The sequence below is a fragment of the Mytilus trossulus genome, chromosome 12 (genome assembly GCF_036588685.1).
Source record: "Mytilus trossulus isolate FHL-02 chromosome 12, PNRI_Mtr1.1.1.hap1, whole genome shotgun sequence".
NCBI classification, from domain to species: Eukaryota; Metazoa; Mollusca; class Bivalvia; order Mytilida; family Mytilidae; genus Mytilus; species Mytilus trossulus.
This window is the reverse complement of record NC_086384.1, coordinates 37944559-37962584: the sequence shown is the minus strand read 5'-3', so window position 1 is coordinate 37962584 and position 18026 is coordinate 37944559. Positions and strand designations below refer to the sequence as shown.

Genomic DNA, 18026 nt, shown 5'->3' with positions numbered 1-18026 from the left:
AAATTTTTCCAAATCTTCGGAGTTGTCATTTTTGTTTTACATGTGTCAAAATAACGCGGTGATGGTACACTATACTAAAGTGTTCACAACACGGGGATTTGAAGGTTGGTTTCTAGCTAGCCTAAAACTGGAAGTCTTGGTTTTATAAATTGGAAATGACTTCTGAGGTGCACTTACATTACGGCAAGATTTTTTTGCTCTTATGTAGCATGCTATAATATGTGAAACAAATATTTAAGAGATAAACAGGAAATTACTCAATTTTTATGCTATGTTTTATCATTTATTTTTTTGATTTAGATTCATATACCGATTTGTATTAATTCAGGATAATAAAAGGGTTGTAAGCACAACAGGATTGTCCACCACAGCAAGACTGGCTTTGAGCATAGTCCTCAATATTGCACGTATCCTGACAATAAGAGCCTTCATCGCCATACTTTATGCACATTAAACTCGCCAAACCTGTCAAATAAAAAGGAATTGGTTAAAATTAAGTTTCCTTGATAATTTAATCTTTAAAACATTCCATTATTTTTGCATCCACTATTTTCGCTATCTGGAATATTATTTTGGCTCAGCGGCTTACATTGTGTATTTGAATGAAAATGTAAATATAAAAGATAAAGGTACCCAATTCTATAATTTCCTCAGTGTAGAATCTCTTCACTAATGTGTGAGTGGTCACTTTTGTATATATCAGTTATAGTCTTGGCAATTCCCCCTCTCCATCGAATATGGATTTTATTTAGGCAATCATATGTACTAATGTCCAGAAATGGTTGATACATTATGGTAGAATTTATCAAGGATATTTTACAGGTTTCTACACTATTATCGTGCTTACTTCATTAGCTCTTCTCTCTCTCTCTCTCTCTCTCTCTCTCTCTCTCTCTCTCTCTCTCTCTCTCTCTGATATATATATTCTACATATTAGAACTTGATTGGTTTTGTTTGGTTATCGCATTTTTTTAATAAAAGGGGAGGGGCCAACTATTTCAAGACAAAGACTGCTGCAGTTATGTTTCTTTTTTGTTGTTTTCATTTACAAGTAATTAAAATATATGATTTTATTATAGAGTTTCAAATACTTTTGCATTTGTAAAACTGTGTAATTGTTATAAATTTTAATTTTTATATTGTTATCAATTAAACAAGATTATCTGTTATCTATTTTAAATGAGTCGAACACACATGGTGTGCAGCAGACTTGATCACCACAGCACAATGAAGAGTCCACTATACCATTTCCACCATCACACGTGGCGTTACTTGGAATACAGGATGATCCTTCTGGACACTTATCTAAAGTTTGGAAAATAGGAGTAAATAAAGGCAACACTATACCACTTTACGACATCTGCCTGGCACCTATAGTTAGACACACATTGATTTATGCCATCATGTTTGCGAACAAATACTCCAATATAGTAAAAAACAAAAATTTATATAAAACGTTTTGACTAATTCAAGTCAAAATATTTCTCAAAAATGAGTCAGATTTCAGTAATTGTTAAAGCAAAAGTGGAATAAAAGAAAACGCCACTTATTTCTTTTATAAATGTATATTACTTATAATGAATCGACGACTCTATGCATCAACACTTGTTTAAATAAAGTTTGAATTTCATTTTGATTCGTAACGACTTAATATCTCTGCAGGAAAAACTTGTTAAAAATCATTATTATTAAATTTTGATATCTGAACTTTATTTTCGGAAGTATGATTACGCTTGACTAACCTCTGAAAACATTACTGTTACGATTTAACAAAATGTTAAGTTGTTGAGAAAAAAAACACTCTTGGCGCTAATATAAAAATACTAAAAGCACATGGCTAAAAAGATACAAAATGCACAGAAAAAAACAAAGCAACAAAATATTACATCGTAAGTGTGGTGCAGTGATGTTGAATAAATGTCAAAACGAAAAGCTGAATAATAGTTCCTGTATGCTTTAGGCGTGAGGACGAATGTCAATTATGTTTTTCAATTAGACATTGAACAAACTACGCGATTTAAGAATATGTAACAAAGGTCTTTATTGTAGATTTGACATGGATAGGCATTATATTCGTGTTATTTTAGCCTTCACTATCGCTCGGGCAAAAAAAAAATCACGAATTTATTGCCTAACCAGGTTGAAACTACAATAAAGTATAGCTTGCATCATTTATTTCTTAACTAACAGTAGGATTTTTAGGATTTTAAGCATACACATGTAACTATGTAACGAAAAATTCTAAACTATACACATGAAAGTTATGAAGAGGTTTGCAGCCTCATTTGAACAACAGAGCGTTACAGTTTCACAAATAGGTTAATTGAAAAAAAAGCTAGTCGATTGCTATATAAACAGAGACAATACTTGTAACGATTCTAACCCAAACTTATCTGAAGACGACTGTTCTAATGCCCAGTTAGACAACTGCCCACCAAAGTCCAATTGACACAGATACATATAAATAACAATTGTAGGTCAATGTAAGTTCCTAATTATGTACAAAAGTATACGAATATGCACATCAGAATAAAATATGTATATTAAAGGTGTAAAAGGTGTATAATCCGAATAATATGGAGAAACATTAAAGATGGTAACAAGGAAATATAAGAATTCAGGCTCCAGACTGCGGAGTTAACTTGGGTTATTAGGATAATTAAATTTCTTAAACAAAAAGATAATCATTTTCTATTCGCGAATAAGTTGATGAAAATATTTACCGGTGCAATTGCAACAAGCCTTTTCTTGACAACAATTGACTTCTAGTTTCTCTTGTTCGCCATCAGTCGTAGGACAGTCCGAAGAATCAGAACACATTCCTCCACGTTCAGTGCATCTATTATTCTCAACACCTATCAATTTAAAAAATCAATAAAGATAACATGAATGTTCCGTCAAAATTTCATATATGCATAATAAAATTGAGAATGGAAATGGGGAATGTGTCAAAGAGACAACAACCCGACCAAATAAAAAAAAAAAACAAGCAGAAGGTCACCAACAGGTCCTCAATGTAGCGAGACATTCCCGCACCCGGAGGCGTCCTTCAGCTGGCCCCTAAACAAATATATACTAGTCCAGTGATAATGAACGCCATACTAATTTCCAAATTGTACACAAGAAACTAAAATTAGAATAATACAAGACTAACAAAGGCCAGAGGCTCCTGACTTGGGACAGGCGCAAAAATGCGACGGGGTTAAACTTGTTTGTGAGATCTCAACCCTCCCCCTATACCTCTAACCAATGTAGAAAAGTAAACGCATAACAATACGCACATTAAAATTCAGTTCAAGAGAAGTCCGAGTCTGATGTCAGAAGATGTAACCAAAGAAAATAAACAAAATGACAATAATACATAAATAACAACAGACTACTAGCAGTTAACTGACATGCCAGCTCCAGACTTCAATTAAACTGACTGAAAGATTATGATTTCATCATATGAACATCAGGCACAATCCTTCCCGTTAGGGGTTTAGTATCATACCATCATAACATATATGAGAAGAACATAACCCGTGTCATGCCAACAACTGTTTTTATAATAAATGTGTTTAGTTCCGATGCAAAGACCTTATCAGTGACTCAATACTAACGCCAAAATATGCAATCTTTAATGACTTGACAACAGTATCGTAATTATATCCCTTCTTAATAAGTCTATTCAAAGTTTTTGTAAGTTTCTGAGGTGAATACTGACACCTTTGTGCTTTATAAAGAATATTTCCATAAGAAATTGGATGTGAAATACCTGAACGTATTAGAAGTCTGCATGTTGAGCTATATTTACTAATGATGTCTTTATTCCGATGATAAAATTTAGTAAATGTTTTGACTAGTTTGTGATATCGAAAACCCTGGTGTAATAATTTTTCAGTAATAAATAAATTTCTCTCGTTAAAATCTAAAACATTGTTACATACACGAGCGAGTCGTACAAGTGGAGATATATAAACACCGTAAGATGGTGACAAGGGAACGTCATCATCTAAAAACGGATAATTAACGATAGGAAATGAAAAATCATCCCTTTTATCATAAATTTTAGTATTCAGCTTTCCGTAAGTGATATAGATATCAAGATCGAGAAAAGGGCAGTGGTCATTGTTAGTATTAGCTTTATTTAAAGTAAGTTCAGCAGGATAAATTTCATTAATATACATACTGAAGTCGTCATTATTGAGAGCCAAAATATCATCCAAATATCTAAAAGTCTTATTAAATTTGTTTATCAGTTGTTGTTTCGATGGGTCTTTGCTTATTTTTTTCATGAATTGTAACTCATAACAATACAAAAACAGGTCCGCAATAAGTGGTGCACAGTTAGTCCCCATTGGAATTCCGATAATCTGACGATATACGGAATCCCCAAAGCGAACAAAAATGTTATCTAGTAAAAATTCATGGGCATATATAGTATCAAAGCATGTCCAATTAACATAGTTTTTTTTTGTTTATTGCTACTAAAAAATGACCTAAAAGAGTTTGAACATATATACTCACATTCTGATTTTTTGAATGCCCATTTAATTTGTTGTGTGATTTTTGTCTTAATGAGAATGTGAGGCAATGTGGTATAGAGGGTAGAAAAATCAAAACTTTGAACAGATTCAAAATCACCAATATAAGCATACAGTTTATCAAGTATTTCCAACGAGTTCTTGACACTCCAAAAGTAATTTATTCCACTATTTTCGAAGGCCTAATTTGAACAATTTATTATCAGGTTTTTAATTGTACAAAGTGTGCTGGTAAAAAGAATAGACAATTTAGTAGTTGAACAATGGCTTGAAGACGAAATAAATCTATATTTGTAAGCTTGTGTGTAGCTTCGGAAGCCAATACATAGTTGGGACTTTCATTGTATTTGGCTCTGCTTGTAAAGCGGTGGCTAAAAGTTAATGTTTGTTACAGATTTCGTTTTCTGAAAATGGAGTCAGTTGGAATGTTGGTGAATTGGTGATTTCCTTTTTCAGAACCTTAATGTAAAATTTACGTCCAACAATAATAATATTATTAGCAGCTTTATCGGCTGTGACAAAAACAAATTCCTTGGCTAGTTCTTTTAGTTTATGTTTGATACGAGAAATAGTTTTATTGTGGTTATTGTTAATAGTAAAATGTTCTTTAAAATGTTGAATACATATATCAACTATTTTCATTACTGAATTAAAAAAAGAGTCCAAAGATTTTTGTCAGCTTTTTCTCGTTTTATCCATTTCATACAGTAAGTATGGAGTGAGTCGTGGATGATATTACGGCACTCATTCCAATTAATAATTGACGGGGGACGATACTGAGGAATGATTTTAACTCTCGGTCTTGAAAGTTGTTAAGATCTCCTGTTATAACATGGGAAATGGGTCCATAAATATATTCGGAATTACTGCAATTACATGAAGTAGGTGTATTTTCACTGATATTAACATCTTTACACAATTGACTATAATTAAACACAAATTTCTGAGTAGATTTCTTGTAAATATAACAAATAAGAGGTAGCTCAGTATTGTCAAACTATCCAGGAATTTGTTCTTCAACAGAATGATACAGAATGGTCGTTAAATATACCGACAATATTTACAAAATCAAAGCCTTTATTGACATACTTAATTTTAATACAATGTTTTTTATGATCTTCAGGGCGATCAATTTTGGGAAATAATTTAGAATAACTATATGCCATAATAATTTGAACAATTTCATACTTAGGACTGCTATATGAAATTGTGTTGCAATCCTCCAAATTTTTTTTTAACTTATTAACCGGTAACGAACAGAGTTTTGTTAACAAATAATGTCTGCCGTTGTTTTTTGAAATAGAAATTAGGTCCGAAATATTAGTATGATTGGCCCGAAATTTTCTTTGATTGTGATTTGTTCTACGACCGTGAGAACGTTTTTTAAGAACAGTTTTAGAAGCTATATCCAAAATGTTAACGGAATTGGTTCTAGATATATAACCAATTCCCATGATATTATCATTTAGACCGAGAGGGTAAACTGTGCGACCATTAAACGTGGACCTTACCGTATTGTTGGTGGAAAGACATGTAAGTCATTTTTTGGCATGAAACTTATCAATAGAAGGGTAACCACGATTTTTATTGTTAAAAATGTTAGCGATGGTAGTATATTTAGATAACCGATTTTGAAGATTGAGACGTGTAGATAGTAATTTTCCATTTCTAAGCTTCATAATTGTTTTGTTAGTGAATTATATAATAGAGGAGCAAAGATTGGCGTCCAGAATATGAACCAGCATACAATAATCTAAGTTATGTAAAATGGATAAATTTGTTCGGCTAAAAATGTCAAACGCTATCAGTATTAATTACCCGAAAAAGAAAGGGTATATCAGGGTAGGACTGATGTATTTTTTAGGTAACCATAATTTTATTCTTTCAACATGCCATATTTTTTGCTTTTAATTTTCCCGCTATCTTGAATATTTTTTTGGATTCAGCGGCTCTATTTTGTGCATTTGACTGGAAAGTTCAATATAAAAGATAAAGGTACCCAATTTTATGATTTCATCAATGTATATTTTTTTCACTAATTTGTGAGTGGTTTCTTATTCATATTTCCGTCATATTCTTTGCACTTCTTCCCTCTACAACGAATATGGAATTTACTTAGGCAGCCATATGTTCTTATGTCCAAGAATGGTTGATATATATATAATATATATTTTGGTCAGAACAATTTCATCAAAGATATTTTATAGACTACTGCACTAATGTATCCTAGTTTCTTCATTAGTTCTAAATCTTAATTATATATACATGTAGGACTCTAAAGTGCGATGGGGGCGCTGAAGTACGATGGTCACTCTAAAGTGCGATGGTCTACGCTAAAGTCCGATGTCTCCATACGCCAAAGTGCGATGGTCCGCGAAAGTATAGACGTTCTAAACGTAGTTGTATTATAGCGTTAACAGTCGTTAATACAAACGAAGCATTAACGTGAAATAAAAAACGGAAGCGAAAAGATGCATATTAACGTTAAATTAAGTTTACGTTAAAATATTGTCGATTTTATTGAAGAGTATAAACGTTGGTAAAATTAAGGTACACGTTTTCAAGCGTAAATTGTCCATTAAAACAACAGTGTGTTCATTGTAATAAATTACATGTTTTAATACTCGCTTCGATAACGGGGAAAGCTTGAACAACAACCCCTTTCTCTTGCATTTGAATTAAAGCTTGTACAAATAAATTTTATCTATTCTGACAATGACCAAGTTTTGTATTTGAAACTGACAAGGGGATGTGTTTACATGAATGGGCTGTGTAAACGGAAAGCTACATCAATTATCCAATACGCCCCTCGTCCTGAACATGCATGAAATATGTCATGTATGTGCCACTGGATGTCAAGCAACCAACAATCAATCTAATACGTCTAAATTGTTTAAAAGTTATATAAAGGAAATATAGTACTTTGTGACACCTTAATAACCTTTTTTTCGCAATTATTACTTAGTCAGTCTTTCAAAAAGACTTGTTTTTAATTATTTATCAAAGGTACAAGGATTATAATTTAGTACGATTAACATAAGAGCCATTGAATCTTTCTCTGTTTTCCATTGCACTTAAGTGTGCTATACCATCGCAATTTCGCAAATAACAAACCACCGTACTTTAGCGTGAGACACCATCGTACTTTGTCGTACACCATCGCACTTTAGCGTGACAATCGCACTTTAGAGGCCTACATAAATACTTGTATATATATCAGTGCTGGATTGGTTTATTTTTGTTATCGCATTTCTAATTAAAGGGGAGGGGCGAAATATAAAACACAAGTCTGTATGTATGTTGATACAATTATCTATTTTATATTAGTCAAACTTACATGGTGTGCAGCAGACTTGATCATCACAGCACAATGAAGAGTCCACTATACCATTTCCACCATCACAAGTGGCGTTACTTGGAATACAGGATGATCCTTCTGGACACTTATCTAAAGTTTGAAAAATAGGAGTAAAGATTGAAACATAAAACTGGTAACGATAATAAGTGGTAGAACATTAATTCATACACTTTACGATGTCTGCCTGGTCCCAATAGATAGTTTAATTGAAAACAGCTAGAGTTCTTTAAAAAAAACAGAGACAGCAACTTGTAACTATTCAAAGCCAATTCACCCGATGACGATTGTTTCATTACCCAATTAGACACCAGAGGCCAATTGAAACAGATACATATAACTAGCAATTGTAGGTTGATGTAAGTTCCTAAGAATGTACAAAATCATAACACATGTGCATATCGGAATAAAACATGTGAATTTATTCACAAAAGAAGAATGTGTATAATCCGAATAACATGGAGAAACATTAAAGATGGTAACAAAGAAATATTAGACTACAGGCTCCAGCTGACTTTGGAGTTAGGTTAAACATGTATTACCAGTGCAATTGCAACAAGCCTTTGCTTGACAACAATTGACTTCTAGTTTATCTTGTTCGCCTCCAGTCGTAGGACAGTCCGAAGAATCAGAACACATTCCTCCACGCTCAGTACATCCATTATTCTCAACACCTGTCATAAAAAGCAATATGGATAACATTAATTTTTCTTCATAATTTCATATAAACATGTATTATAAAGGTAACTTTATATTTATTCTTTTGAACATTCCGTAATTTTTTGCGTCCATTTTTTTGGCTATCTGAAAAAAAAATTCGGGTTCAGCGGCTTCAAACTGTGTATTTAAAGGGAAGGTTCAATACAAAAGATAAAAGTACACTATTTTATGATTCCATCTGTGTAGATTTTCTTCCCTAATGTGTAAGTGGTCACGTGATTTTTTATATTTAATTCATAGTCTTGGCACTGCTCCCCTCTACATCGAATATGGAATTAATTTCAGGCAACAATATGTAATAACTCCAGAAATGGTTGATATATTTTGGTAAGACAAATTTCTGGAGAATTTATCAAAGATATTTTACAGACTACTACACTAGTGTATCGTGGTTTCTTCATTAGTTCTAAATCTTTTTAAATATATATTTATATATCAGTGCTGGTTTTGGTTTTTGTTATCGCATTTCTAATTGAAGGGGAGGGGCGAAAAAAACTGCTGCGGTATATTCTTGATGTATATAAATAATTAGAATATAAATTTGTATTTAAGAATTTCAAATACTTGCCGTTTCAATAGCAAAAGTGTGTATTTGTTATAAATTTTAAAATATTATATTATAATCAATTCAGTAAGAAGATCATGTATGTTGATACAATTATCTATTGTATTTAAGTCGAACTTACATGGTGTAGGTGTGCAGCAGACTTGATCACCACAGCACAATAAAGGGTCCACTTTACCATTTCCACCATCACACGTGGCGTTACTTGGAATACAGGATGATCCTTCTGGACACTTATCTAAAGTTTTGAAAACATGAGTTAAGATTGAAACATATAACTGGTAAAGATAATAAGTGGGCGAACATTAATTAATACACTTTATGACGTCTGCTCGTTACCAAAAGATATTATAAATGCCATCAAGCTTGCATGAAAATAAATACACCAATATAGTTAAACTTAAATTAATATTTGATTATTTTATGGTGTGACCTATGCAAATCAAAATATTTCTAAAAATAAGTCAATTTCAATAATTGTAAGATAAAAAGTATTTCTTTTATAAACGTGTTTTAATTCTAATGAATCGACGAATCCATGCATCAAAACTTAAGCTAGTTTAAATAAAGTTTGAAATTAATTTTGATTCGTAACGATTATAATCCCTGCAGGAAAAACTTGTTGAAAATTATAATTATTAAATTTTTCATATTTGAACTTTATTTCAGAAGTAATTCCGCTTGACTTACTTCTGCACGTTTTCTTTTTGATGAAATATTTGCCTTAATTTTAAAAACCACTGACAAAGATTATATATAAACACTTATTGCATATGGATCAAAAGGTGAAGTGATGTTGTATAAGTGTCAAAACGCAGAGCTGAACAAAAAGTCTGGTATGCTTAAAGCTTGAGGATGAATTACAATAATTTTCTTCAATTCGACATAGAACCAAATACGCAGTAAAATAAGTGACGAAGGTCTTTCCAAAACCAATGATTTTACAGGTACATTATATAAATTTAAGAATCATACACGGTAAGAAAATTAATAATAACATATAAATCTGTTACAACAAATTCTGAAATTCTCTACTTGAAAGTGATTATGAGGTTTTGTACCATTTACAACATTGCATGATAGTCTCATAAAGACTATTAATTGACAACATAAGCTACACACAGAGACAATAATATGTAACGATTTTTAATTAAACTTTACTAAAGAAGATTGTACTATTGACAATTAGACAACTACCCACCAAGGTCTAAGTAACACATGTAACAAATATTTGTAGGTCAATGTATGTTCTTAATAACTAGCAAAATCATAACACATATTAAGCACACCGGAATAACAGCAAGTGAATTTTATATAGTTATCAGAATAACAAAGAAAAACAGTGTCAACGGTAACAACGAAAAAACTACAGACTCCAAAACTTGCAGTAAAATGGCATGTGTGCGGGAATTTCTTGCTACATTGAAGACCTGTTGGTGACCTTCTGCTGTTGTTTTTTTCTATGGTCGGGTTGTTGTCTCTTTGACACATTCTCCATTTCCATTCTCAATTTTATGTGTGGATAATTCCTTTTCTGAAACAACATGATGATAATTTTCTACTCGCTAATAAGTTGCTGAAAATACTTACCGGTGCACTTGCAACAAGCCTTTCCTTTGCAACAATTAACTTCGAGTTTCTCTTGTTCGCCTCCATTCATAGGACAGTCCAAAGAATTGGAACATATTCCTCCTCGCTCCGTACATCCATAATTAGCACTAACTGTCATATAAAGGGAATATTAAATATTTAATATGAAATTCTTAACAAAGATCATGTATGTCAGCGTAACATGATTTGAAGTTTTACACGCCAAGAAAAGAAAATTCTATACAAATATATCATGCTTACAAGGGGTATTTGCCAAAAATACCGGTTGAGAGGTACAAATTTCCAGAGCCGCCAGGTGAGGGAAATTTGATTACCTCGAAACCGGTATTTTTGGCAAATACCCCTTGTAAGCATGATATAATTGTTTAATTCCACCGAATGTTCCACCTCAGAAGTTTATTATAATCAGGTATCCTGTGAAATTTCGACTTGAATGTTTAATTTTGGTATACTGTGCTATTTTCGCAGTCAAATTGCATTGACTGTATAATCATTTCTTATAAACAAAATTATGTACAGTCACTGACTGTATATATATTTCACTTTTTATGATAACAAGCTGGTTCTTGGCTGACTACTACACTGTATTCATCAGTTGCAGTGAAGCGTAATACAAGTCTTATGTGACCGGTTGACAATTCGTTTCCGTTGAGTTTTATTTATGACGTCATTCCTGGAATTTTTACATCATTCGCTCCATATTCAATAATGAGGCTTTTTTATCCTAAATATTTCATCTGAAACCATGTATTTCGAATGACACTGAATTTGTCATATTAGAATAGTAAGTTCATAGAAATAATTCATTGAGTTATTTTTAGACATGGTATTCCCTATCTGCCATGGTATTTGCTAGGGTATTTCCCATCTACCATCGTATTTGCTAGCAAATACCCTTGCACATGGAATTCCCTAATGGCAAATACCCCGGCAGAGAAAAGAAAATCTCAAAACATAGAAATTGGTGAAAAATACCATGTTTCTCATCCAATCAAAATACAGCATTATTACATAAGGTGGAATTAATAAAAAAAACTGTTTGCCAAAAAGTCAAAAGATCTTACAAAAATGAGTCATAATAAATATGTGGCCTCATCTGTATTATAGACCTTAATTAACGTAGTACAAACGGTGACAAAAATCATGCAAATTTACCCAATTTCATATTTTAATAGATAAACTTGACACATTGTTTGCAAGTAAAATAGAGATTTCAAGTAATCCTCGAATAGTTAAGTTTGATATTTCTGCAGATTTGTTTTAATCAAAATAAATATAATTTATTATAATTAATATCTTAATCACTATAAGACAAATGTTTCATTAAATAAATAACCTACCTGTGTAAAAAATAACGAAGATGACAAAAATCGACAAAATAAGCGTTATATATGCCATTCTTGGTCTTAATTCTAAATCTTGAAGTACAATACTTATCTTCAGCTTATCTAGATATAGTTTGAATCTAACGTGACATACGTACTTATATAAAATCGCTCTGTTTTTTTATATGTTTTTTAAGAAGTGGAAACTAAAATTTAAAAAAAAACATTTAACTTTGCGACATAATATCTAAAGTAACTCGATTGAAATGAGAGCCATCAGAGAGTAAACAATTCATTTACTTTAAACATCAAAAGCATCTATAAACGATGAATCAGAAGTAAGCTTGACAAGATACTTTTGCATGCGTACTATTATATGATTTTTTTCACGAAAGAGACAGACGTCATGCATGGACAGGTATACACCTTTGTTGACAAATAAAATCATGTAATGAATTTTACGATACAAATATCAAAACAATTTGTGTTTCTTTGAAATTTTGAGCAGGAAGTGATTAATACTGATAATGATAGTAATCATCACATATTTGTTACGAATACGTTAGGTTTTGCATATGTAATAATCTGAAGATTGCCCTGGACAACAAAGATGTAAAAGTTTGGTTATTGTTCCCCCAATTCCAAATAACGTGACGTCATTGCGTACTTAACGATAATGGCTAACAATGACGGTGTTTGTATTGATTTAAACAATTTATTTATAGTGGATTGGGAAACAAGTTTTGCAACTTATATTAATCCCTTTCCACTTTGTAGGTACGAGTGCTGTCTTGTAGCGGCATTATCCTACTCTTTTTCGAAATCTATAAGGGTGTCTTTGACGTGCAAGATATATGTCTATCTCTTAATACGGGTCAGCCATTTATCGTCCCCTTCCGACGGACTATCATCGTTTCCTTAAGACCATACTCGCAAATGGTGTCAAGGGAGAGCCGCAAATTAAGTTACTGATTTTTTTTTGATTTTTTTTTTATCCCGAATGGGAATCGAACCAGGAACCTTTGTGTTAGTAATCCGAAGCACTAACCACTAAACCACGGCTCTCAGTTTGTATTCAATAGTATAGTATAAATGAATGGGTATTTTTATAATGGCCTTGTTATATGTCTGTAATAATGGCCGAGGAAATATGTAATGGCTGGAGGCAACACCGAGGGCCATTACAAACATCCGAGGCCATTATTACTGACCGAGGACATATAACAGGGCCATTTTTAAAAACACCAATTTCTTAATACATTTATTAACCAACTGAACAACTGAACAACTGAACAACAGTATATGTGTTGCTACCAACTTGGTGTACTCTTTTAATGACAGTTTAGTTTGAAAAAAATATTTTTTAGTTCACCATGATGAAGTTTTAAATACACCAAATATCCAAATAAAGTTGAAAGAAATTATGTGTTAAAAAACAGGATGAACAGTGATCCCTTTATATGGTTCTTTATAACTCTTTAATGTTTGTTGCTGGTTACTAAATTAAACAAAATACCAAAAGGTATTATACTCTTTACAACTCAATTTTATTAACTTTATTAAAAACCCTAACTGGGCTTAATACAGACAAACTGGGCATTAATACAGGGCCATTACAGAAAAAAACAGAGCCATTACAGAAATAACAGGGTCATTAAAGAAAAGCAGGGCCATTACAGAAAAACAGGGCCATTACAGAAAAAAAACCAGGGCCATAACAGAAAATATGTAATTTTTAATAAATAGTCATTTTTGGCAATAATGTACTTAGTTGGTTAATAACTACTATTAACAATTTAAAACTAAGTTTTATTACGTCGCCGCAGTAATGTCAAATTATTGCTTTTGTGTAGTACCATATTGAAAATTAAATTAAATGTTATAATAAATTTGTATGCAGTAAATGATAATACAAAATATGGAAAATGTGATAAATCTCTGTTTCGTTTTTAACTTTCGTAGTGAATCAGACCGTTTTTCTCTTTTATGCATGCTTAAATATTTGATAACAGATTATAGCATGTCTTTTCAATATTGGTCCTGGTATCATCCCTCGACCAATATTTGCTCACGGCTTGTCCTCTGGTCGATATTGGAGTCTCGGGATGATACCAGGGCCAATATGGAAAAGGGTATGTTATAATTTAAGATATAAATTGACAACAGTTTCCTTGCATCACTTTGTTTTCTCTTCCCGTTTGATTTTAAACTACATCAACCCAGCCATATTTGTGTATCGAGTGTTGATATAGATAAAAATCGTCCATCCCTTTTAATTAAGAATGCGATAAAAAAAAAAACAGCACTGATATATAAATGTAGATTTAAAACTGACGAAGTAACCACGATATCAACAATCTATGGGAATAAGTACAAATGACTGCCTGATATAAAAATCCGTATTCGATATAGAGTGCCAAGACTATGACTGAAATATGAAAAAGTGACCACTCACACATGAATGAAGAAAATCTATTCTGATGAAATCATAAAATTTATTACTTTTTATTTTAATATTTTCCTGCCATTCAAATGCACAATATAAAGCTATGAAACCCAAAAAAATATTCCAGAAAGCGAAAATACATAAAAAGTAATGAAATATTTTAAAGATATTAATTATGGTTACCTATACAATGCATGCTTATATGAAATGATCAAGGAAAACTGGTGTTATCCATATTGTTTTTTATTTGACAGGTATTTGCGAATTATATGTGCAAAAAGAATGGCTCTTATTGTAAGAATTCGTGCAACTATGGGGACGTTGGTTAAAGCCTCTCTTGCTGTGGGCAATCCTGTTCACCCTCAGAATTGTTGTACAAAGTCTCGATCTTCTGAGTTTGTTTGTCTTGTATGTTTGTTTTTTTATAATTTTTAGTTCATTTATATGTTTTGGAGTGTAATGTGACGTCGATATTCACTGAACTAGTACACATTTTTGTTAAGGTGTCAGCTGTGGTCCCCCTCCGGTTGCAGGATTTTCTCGCTGAACTGAAGACCCATTGGTGGTCTTCGACTGTTGTCTGCTCTTTGGTTGGGTTGTTGTCTCTTGTGAAATATTCTCAATTTTATCAACAATCAGTACACACTTATGGCTTAGGCGATGTATTTTGATATCAAAAAGGGAGAATCTACCTAGTTGGACAAGGAAACTTGTCTAATGATATTTCAAATTATTATGTAATGGTGACTAATAAGTAAATACTTACTATTATTTTCAACATAAATCACTTCCTGTTAAAAATGTGAAAGAGAAAAACAAAATGCTTTGATATTTGTATCGTAACATTCATTTCATGATTTGATAACTCAACCAAGAACTTTACTATGTCCATGACTTGAAATATTATATAATATAATTATATAATATATATGCATGCTCATGTCTGATTAAATGTCTGTTGATGCTTTCGTGAGTAAACGAAGTGTATACTGTCTGACTGATCTTCATCTTTGATCTCTTATTTCAATTGACTTTTTTTAGATCTACTGTCGCTGATGTTGATTTTTTCAGTTTTCCTATTCTTACAAAATACAAAAAATAAGTGCTAGTTTTTTCATATTCAAATATAAGTATGTAAAATACAATAGATTCCGAGTATATCTAGATATACTGAAGAAAAGTATTATACTTCAAGATTTAGAATTTAAACCACAAGTGCAATTCCAGAACTCAATGGCAGACAGAAAGACGCTTATTTGTTAGATTTTTGTCATCTTTGTTATTTTCAACACTGGTAGATGATTTATTTAATAAATAATTTGTCTTATAATAATTAAGATAATTATCGTCATAAGCTATATGTATTTGTTAAAAAAAATTACAAATCTGCAGAAAGGGTCAACTCTTCGAGGATAACCGAATTTTCGATATTCCGCTAGCTTAAAAAGAGGGACTAAAGATACTAGAGGGACAACCAAACTCAAAGATTGAAAATAAATTGACAACGCCATGGCTAAAAATAAAAAGACAAACAGACAAATAATAGTACAAAAGACAAAACAAGATAACAACTGCCATTTTCCTGATTTGGTACAGGACAATTTTAGAAAAAATGGTGGGTTGATTCTGGTTTTACAGCTGCACAAAATTTTGCCCTTTTATGGCAATGTTAAATATAACACGAAAGTGACAACATCAGATGACAGGATTACAGTACAAATAAATGCACGAACATTCAGGACAGAGATATACACAAATAAACATGTACATTCCGACATGCTAATAATCAAAGGTATCAGGCTTATTTATGGCCAGAACAGAAGTGGATAGTATAAAGGAGATACATATGAACATGATGAATATCAGGGTTACAGACAGGACATGTATAAATCAAACTAGATATACAGATAACACAAACAATAGTCATAAAGGGAATACAGTGTAACCTGCATAATCTGACACCTGAGTTTTCCAACATTATGCTTTAACCGACACATTGTCATGGTCCCAAATTTGCCTATCATTGCTGAAAAAAACATGAGTATTACCACGCCCTTCTTAATCAAACATTTTTGTCTGCTCCCCTAGTGTGTCAGATTAGACAAGTTACACTGTACGAACAACAGATGTACAGATAAACAAATTTTACGAAAAGTATTCACATGCACATGACCAATGATAAGAACAACATGTGCATAATGTTTCAATACATGTTTAGTGGAACGAGAGTTGGACATTAATAAGTAATGATAAGAAATACAGATTTTTATTGAATTTGTTATATCTTTGTTTTTGGGTCGAAATAGGCAGAAAAGATAAGTCTAAGAGTATTAATTGGATATTTACTTTTCCACGTTTATCATGTTGATCCTGTAGCTGTAATAAAAGAAATAGCATGGATATAATTACATTATCTTGTACATTATATATAACCGAAATAAGCAATAAAATTAGATTATTGAGATCTAACTAGACAACATTTGTTCTTTATGTTAATTGTTAGAAAAAGTTTAGAAAAATTGAAACATATATTTGGTAAGGCAATAACAGATTTGCCATGTTTAGTATATTAGAAATGTACTTTGTAATCAATCATTTTAAAGTTAAAACAACATGTTTAATCAATAAATTTAGTGTATAAAAGAAATAATTCACAGAAAAAAGAGAATAAGTTTGAGTTTCATTTGCGTATTCAACAATTAAGAGTTATTTTTCTTTGCTTTCTGGTATTGTTTATTATAAATAACGACATATTACATATTGCTTGAAATTCCTGTTATTTACAAATGAATGGTAAATGTCTTGAACTATAAAAATACGCAAATGAAGAGTCTTGTATTTAAATGATAAACCAGGTTTATTTTTTTAAGTCAATAATATGGCAGATTTGTAAGGGACAGTCTAGGCTTTTATAATTATTTGTAAATAAATGAATACAGTGCTGTTGATTACGCGATAATAAGCGAAAGTCTTAACTGTTTTTTCATTGATTATGTGTAACCATTCTTGTCCATTTGAAATAACTGTATGATGAAAAAAGATAACATAAACATAGTATTTAAAGAGTACGTTCACCTCATACTGCTTCTCTCTCCTTTATCAGTTTGGGTATGACACATATAAGTGTCTCAAACATCCGAATGTTGCAAGGGGGTGAACAGCCAAAAGGAATTGCTGCTATTTATTAACTATGTAACTAGCGTAAATGTCATAGCCCATTATTCACGAAACGACTTTATACACGTTGTCTGCGTTGCAACTAGTCATTACATTAATACAATTTGTTTGACACACATATCGTATCAATCAAATAGACATACAATACAAGATTACAGGAAATGACATTAGTACCCAAACTATGCATACAGCATTCATATCCTTTTGAAGAATCGATACAATCATTAGATATTCTACCTTATAGATGTGGACGACATAAAACAACACATGTTTGACGCCGACCAATACAATTTCAATACGT

General features: G+C 31.8%; 1 protein-coding gene across 1 annotated transcript; it reads right to left on the bottom strand.

Annotated features, from left to right (window-relative positions):
* Positions 1–1159: 1159 nt before the first annotated feature.
* LOC134692426 (keratin-associated protein 5-9-like) lies at positions 1160–13335 on the bottom strand. The gene is made up of 7 exons (XM_063552877.1): positions 13314–13335; positions 10757–10888; positions 9288–9404; positions 8424–8555; positions 7864–7974; positions 2724–2855; positions 1160–1305 (listed from the first exon to the last, which is right to left on the bottom strand). Exons 1-7 carry the CDS (start codon positions 13333–13335, stop codon positions 1160–1162), a joined length of 792 nt encoding a protein of 263 aa, XP_063408947.1.
* Positions 13336–18026: the final 4691 nt, after the last annotated feature.